Genomic DNA, 7,338 nt, shown 5'->3' on the forward strand with positions numbered 1-7,338 from the left:
CAGAAAAGAAAAAAAGGGGGGGAAGGAAAGGACACATATTTGAACACAAGCTGGAAGGAATAAATAGGAGGAAAAAAAGCAGTGTAGACAAGAGAGAATGAAGGGAGGATGTAATTTGTGTAAAAGGATACTATCTGCTGAGTTAGAATGATGTCATAGGAGCTCTTGCTTTGCACAGTATTGTTTTAACTGAAACATATGCATACTAGGACTATGGAAAGAGAGAATATGATTCCAATATGAAACATGTTAAGTTAATACAGCAGGATACAAAGCAAGGGCTATCTCGATATATCTTTCTCTTTCTCTCCAAGTTATTTTCACTTAGTGCTGAAAGACTTTATATTGAATTACAGAAATAATGGTTGTTACTGACTTAGTGGTTGAACTCTCCAAATGACACACTAGTATTCTGAACTCTTTATTTCTGGAGTGTAAGATTAATAACCAGAAAGAAACTGAGAATTATCACTGGAAAAGACCAGTCAAATGAGGAGGAAAACCATGATGTGCAAGAGTATTTAAGAGACTTCATGTATGATGCTAAGTCAATAAGTATAATGCATCAACCATAGTGTCTAGACCAAATTATAAAACTTTAATTTTTGTTATTATTGTAGTTATAACCATTAGCATTACCATAGCTTCAACTCTATACGGTCATGGTAACTTTCACATCAGTGAAGCCTATCTGAATCATCCTTGAATGATCATCCTTGAATCATTACTGATTACTGATTCTTTTTTAAAGCAATACTTTATTCCAATGCCAAGATTCATACCCAAACCTGATAAAATAACTCTGGTTTTTCACTCTCTCTCTTTCTCTTCTTAAATTCTAGTGTCCAGTATCAGCAGATTGAGTAAAATATGGCAATCTCTTCAAACCACACCAACCTTAGAGATATTTGGTACACCATGATTGGTATCCCAGGACTAGAAGATGCACACATATGGATTTCCATTCCCATCTGTTCCATGTACATAGTTGCTGTCATAGGCAACACCCTCTTATTATTCCTGATATTTACTGAACGCAGTCTTCATGAACCCATGTACCTTTTCTTATCCATGTTGGCCCTGGCAGATATCTTTCTCTCCACAGTCACCACGCCAAAGATGTTAGCAATCTTCTGGTTCCAAGATGGGGGTATTTCTTTTGGTGGTTGTGTGTCCCCAGATGTTTTATCTACACTTCATCTTTGTGGCAGAGTCTGCCATATTGCTGGCCATGGCATTCGACTGCTATGTAGCCATCTGTTATCCACTAAGATATACTACTATTCTAACCCCCTCAATCATTGGAAAAATGGGTATTGCATCTGTGATTAGGAGTTTCTTCATCTGCTTCCTCTTGGTTTTTCTGGTTTATCGGCTTACTTATTGTGGGAGGAATATTATTCATCACTCATACTGTGAACATATGGGCATTGCCAGGCTTGCCTGTGATAACATCAAAGTCAACATATACTATGGTGTGATTGTAACGCTATTTTCTACATGCCTGGATGTGGTGTTTATCATCATTTCCTATGCTCTTATACTCCATACTGTGTTTAGAATTCCTTCCCAACATGCCCGACTTAAGGCTCTGGGTACTTGTGGCTCCCATGTCTGTGTTATCTTACTGTTCTATACTCCAGCCTTTTTTTCATTCTTTGCTCACCGATTTGGGGGCCACAATATACCACTCCATGTACATATCCTCCTTGCCAATCTTTATGTGGTGGTACCACCCACTCTCAACCCAATTACTTATGGAGTTAAGATTAAGCAAATTCAGGAGAAGTTTATCCATATCTTTTCTGTGAGCAAGAAATTACGCTGATTTCAACTATACAATTTAATTTTTCATTTTTCTATGTAACTCTGCCAATTGTAGAGTACCTCAAATTATATCAGACATCTTATATTATGCCAGCATTACGAGAAGACAATAATAGTGAATTTTTGAGATCATGTTAAAAACTTATTTACTTATTCATTTATTTTATTGTTGATTTTCTTCAGGACAGTATCAGATCAGGGATACCTTAGACTCTGTGTAAATTTTGAGTTTAGTTACAACAGACTTAAAGCACACTAACTCAATCACTATCTTCAATTTCATATTGACACAGAAAAATAGGAAAAGTAAAAAATAGGAAAACACAAACCACACCATAAAAAAGAATAGATAAAACAGAATTCCAAATCAACTTAACAGGTTCTCTTTCCATTTTCCTATATTACCTTTGTAATTCAGAGAAAATAATATGTGTTTAGCATTGTGATCTAGTAGTTGAGCATTTGAGCTCCGAGTTCAAGTTCTGAATTCCAGATGTCTTGCTTTGGTAAAGAGTATTTACCCTTTCTGGGTTTCTACATATTTATCTTTATAATGAGCAGGAAATATTGCATATTTTATAAGGTTATTGAAAGTATTAAATAAGATGATTTACACAAAACTTGTAAAATCAGTGTATAACACAGTGAAATTCAAAGAATGTTGCCTATTGCTATTATTACAAGTAGCATATTTGATCTGCATCCCACAAGTACTGGACCTGCAGGATAGAGAAAGGAGGCTCCTTTCTTCACATAACATCAGACATTCTGGGACATAATGACTTAGGTAATCTTGGGGCATCAAACCATTTTAATTTCTTGGTGTGAAGGCAGGAGAAAGATTTTGTCAGAGATAGAAATTGAAGAATTATTAGCATATATGTTAGTTAAAGCATTAGGATAGATGAAAAATCTGTATCTGCTCCTCAAATGAATATTAAAGTAGTTATAACAATCCTGGTCATTATGTGAATGCTATAAACTATTTTTTTCACAATAAGAACAATAATTATTACTGCTACTGGTAACAGTAAAAGATATTTATCAGGGAATTAAAGCAACAATGGAATGTCAGATGAAATAAATATGTAACAAAATAAATAATAAAGGAAATTTTTATGTATTGAATATGAATATGAATATGTATTCACTTGTACAAGTACTCATGCAAATTTACAAATGTGTTTCATTTGCTCATACCATTGCTGATGAAGGTGAAAGCTAAAAACAAAAATGCACAAGATGAATACATTACAATATACTTAAAATACAGTGTAATTATTATTACAGAAAAAATTTCAACAAAACAGTAATATGGAAATGTTAATTTTTTTTTATTTGTTTTGGGGGGCTTTTTACTAACAGAGAAGGAGGGGGAGGGTAGAGAGGAAAGGGAGAGAAAGAATCAAAGCCAGTTCCACTCCCAGAGCTTAAATTTTTTTTAAAGATTTTTTATTTATTTGAAAGAGAGACAGAGAGAGCCCCCGTGGGGGGAGGGGCAGAGGGAGAGGCCCAAGCAAACTCCCCGCTTATCAAGGATCCCAAAGTGGGGTTCCATCGCAGGACCCTGAGATCATGACCTGAGCCCAAGTCATATCTTTAACTGACTGAGCCACCCAAGTGTCTCTAAGCTAAAAACGTTTTAAAGAGAAATTACAGGTTCATAAGATGGGACATATCAGGTAATCTCAAATAAATGGATGTACACACACATACATATTCATATGCACAAAAATTATGGAAAAATATATAGAATTCTACTAATGTAGAATTAGAAGAACCATATACTTTCACATTTAAAAGGATATGTTGGGGTTGGGAATTGATATACATGTAGTATAGTAAAGAAAGTTTAACTTATGCCAAAAATACATAAACATTACCTTATAATAAATAGAAGCAGCCAAAATTGAGCAATAGTACCATGAATCAAGAGTTAGTTGAAACCTATCAGAATATATCTATATATCTATATTTCATAAAGATATTTAAATTCATATATATTCCATATATGTATGTATGTATGTATAAATACACATACACACACATACACATATGAAATACCAAGATATTCTGCTTTTTGTAAACTATTGAGTTTTCATTTCCTCCACTAAGTCTATTTTCATTAAGTGCTTCTGTTAAAGGGTACCAGCTAGAATAAGGGTAGAAAAGAAAGAGGTTTAGATGCAGAGGAAGTTCCTTTTAGACACAAAAGAGAACCCCTTTCAGCATGAGATGGGAAGAGACAAATGGGAAAGGAGAGGGAAGATACAGTCTTCACGGTTCTAGTTTCAGCTTTATACTCTCTGACCTTTGTTCAAAATGTCAGGGAATAAAAACACAGAAACCCAATGAGTTTTGAACAGGAAGATAAAGGCAGGGGGGATGAATATCTTATTTCCTGCTTAAATATCTGAAAGAGATTTCTTAGCAAGTTGTCTCATGCCATCATGGGAGAATAGCATTAGAGTAAAAATGACCATGTGGCACGGTCAGTCAGAGAACTGGTTTCCTTCTGTTTCACAAGGGCAACAAATGAATATAGGAGTTTTTCACAGCATTGTGGGAACACAAAGACTATGGCAAATGCTGCCTAGGGAAGCTGAAAATGGAGTTGCTTTGGTTAGGGAAAAATAGTTCTGTAGCCAAGGGCCATAGACACAAATGCTAGAGTTGGGGAAGTAAGAGAAAATAGGTCAGGTTCAGGGCTTGTAGATTAAGATCCAACATTTTGGATGCCTCACTAAGTGGAATCCAGAAGAAAATTATCAAATTTCAGCAAAGGCTGCAGAAAGGATAGAGACCTTTGCAGAGTGAGTAGTAAGATGAGGTTCATTCAACAAGTCTCACCCAAGTACTATAGATGTAGACCAGGCGCCCATCCAGTTCTCTCATCCCAGTTCCTCAGTGCTGGCTGGACATCTTGGCTTCCCCTTGAACACAAGCAATAAGGGAGTTGTATGGGAGTGGGAGTGAGTGGCAGAGAGCTATGAAGGAAAGAATTAGTCTAGCAGAGAGCATCAACTTCCAATTGACAGAAAAGTTACTGAAATAAATTAAGTTTTGCCACAGAAAATATATTTTTTTAAACTCAAAAACTTTAATTGACCTGTAAGTGGGAAGTTGGGAATTTAGACAATCATTGGCATAGATACAGTCTCTTGTAACAATGGAACACTAAAAATCAAAACAAAGGCAAAACTCACCACATTTGACTTTTTGAGTATAAAGTACAAAGCCTATAACATAGAATGTGGTATATCATAACACTGGCTGAGAGAATAATGGCCTATTAAATAATTGGTTCCAGTGGCAATGCATTTGAAAACCTATATTTACATCAATACACAACTTAAAATTCTGAACTCACATCATGAATGGGACACCAACAAAACAAGCTGAACAATGGGATATAATACAATGGAAAATGAAGCCATAACAACAGAGGTAAAAGTGGTATGAAGCTGTACTGCCCCACTGTTATTTGCCAGTAATTTAAAATGCCTTTATTCAATTTGCTCATCTGCAAAACTCAATGATTATGATTTATCTTATGGATTTGCTCTGAAGATTAATAACAAGAATTACTGTCATGGCAATGTTTCCATGACATAAATTTATTCCAGGCATAAAATAGGCATCTGGTAAATATAAACTAAGTATTATATTTATGGTGATGGTGATGATGATGATTACTAACACTGAGGTGGTTTTTGTATTATTAGAAGTAAAGATATAAATATCAAAGGCAAACTTTTATCGGTTTGGGGAAAACACTTCTATAATCATATAGCATGTGTGCTTATAGCAGCTTTATTCAAAATCAAAACTGTAAAACACTAAAATGTCCATCAAATGAACACATAGTTTACTCTATGTGATACCATGGAATAAGATTCAACCATTAAAAATAAATCACATATAGGCAAAAACAAGAATGTATCTCAAGAACATTATTGCAAGAGAAAGAATCCAGATATAGAGATTAAATTGTTTATAATTTGATATATATGACCTGCTCTTAAAGGGAAAACTGAATAAGAAAGCAGCTTAGTGACTTCCAGAACCTGGGGTTGTGGGAGAAGACTAACCTCAAAGAGGTAAAAGGACACTTTTGGGAGTGATGGAAATATTCCATTCTTGATTATGGTAGTGACTACATGACTATACATGTTTTTCAGAGCTCATCAAACTGCACATGCACATCTAAACTGAGAAAATTACTATTTGTAAGTATACCTCAAAAACAGTTACCATAATTATATTACAAAGATTATTGTAGCAATAATATTGTACAATATTATTGTAGCAATAATATTTTGAGGAAACACACATACCAACAGGGTCTAAATATGTACACTGTGTTACCATCCAAGATTTACTTTAGTGATCTGTTTTTAGTCAAGAGATATTTTTATGATGGTTGCATAACCATTTAATAAACTTCATATTAAAAAGTACAGAAAGAAAATAAGAAAGGAAGAAATGTCACATGGTTGGAAACTAAAGCAAGGAATATAGCCAAATCCCATCACTTTCTACCGCCTCAAAATTTGACTTATTATTTAACCTTGATGTGTTTTTAAACTATCTATATATATAACAAAAATAATACCTACATGGAGTCTTGCTGGGGAGATAAATTAGAAACATACTAAGGAGTACCTGGATGGCTCAGTTGTTTAAGCATCTGACTCTTGATTTCAGCTCAGTTCATGATCACAGGGTCATGAGATTAAGCCCTGTGTTGGGCCCTTCATTGTGTATGGAGCCTGCCTGAGATTCTTTCTCTCCTTCGGCCCCTCCCTGCTCTCTCTCTCTAAAATAATTAATTGATTATTTTTTCAAAAAATAAACATTTATATTAGTTGGCCATAGTAACATTTTATGCTTTCTCTCTCTTCTTCTTTTTTTGTTTTTTTAAACTGGAGCAGGAAATTTAAATGAGATTAGGAAATATTTTCAAATGATTTTCAAATGGTAGTTGCTATTTGTATTATTTGGATAAACAAACTGATCACAAAAGTCTATTTCATTCTACCCTGGCAATTACTGCTTGTCAATATCTTTAGTTCAATTACTCCTCATAGGAAGGGAGTAGGGAAAGATTGAGTGGCTGGTGAGTAACTTGATATCAAGATTAGTTTTTCGTTGTTTGTCTCACTACTTTTTAAATGGCCCAAAGAGTCAAATTTCTTCATGATATTTACTCCATTACATGACCATGTGGATAAAGTGGTTAGCAGGGAGAATGGTTGAATAAACAAGAATGCTACCTATCTAAGGTAGTGGAAATGGACTAAGATCATTGCTGACACTTAAATAATTAAAGGATTTTAATCAGTAAAATTTATCTTTTCCTTTACAAGTAGATCCCAAAGTACCTTCACTCACCTGAGCATGGTAAGATATATATTTTAATAGTGAATGTGCCTTATACATTAATAGGATCCTCAGCCCCATTATATATGTATTTTCTGATTTATAAAATTGATCACAGTATAACCTATA

At 34.4% G+C, this 7,338-nt stretch overlaps 1 protein-coding gene across 1 annotated transcript; it reads left to right on the top strand.

Moving 5' to 3' along the window:
* The first annotated feature begins 870 nt into the window (after positions 1-870).
* On the top strand, positions 871-1,828 carry LOC116864878 (olfactory receptor 52Z1-like). The gene is given in 2 exon segments (XM_032852693.1): positions 871-1,176; positions 1,178-1,828. Coding segments are annotated over 2 exon segments (957 nt in total).
* The last annotated feature ends 5,510 nt before the right edge of the window (positions 1,829-7,338 follow it).

This window comes from Lontra canadensis, unplaced genomic scaffold (genome assembly GCF_010015895.1).
Source record: "Lontra canadensis isolate GAN:19392208 unplaced genomic scaffold, GSC_riverotter_1.0 scaffold7, whole genome shotgun sequence".
NCBI classification, from domain to species: Eukaryota; Metazoa; Chordata; class Mammalia; order Carnivora; family Mustelidae; genus Lontra; species Lontra canadensis.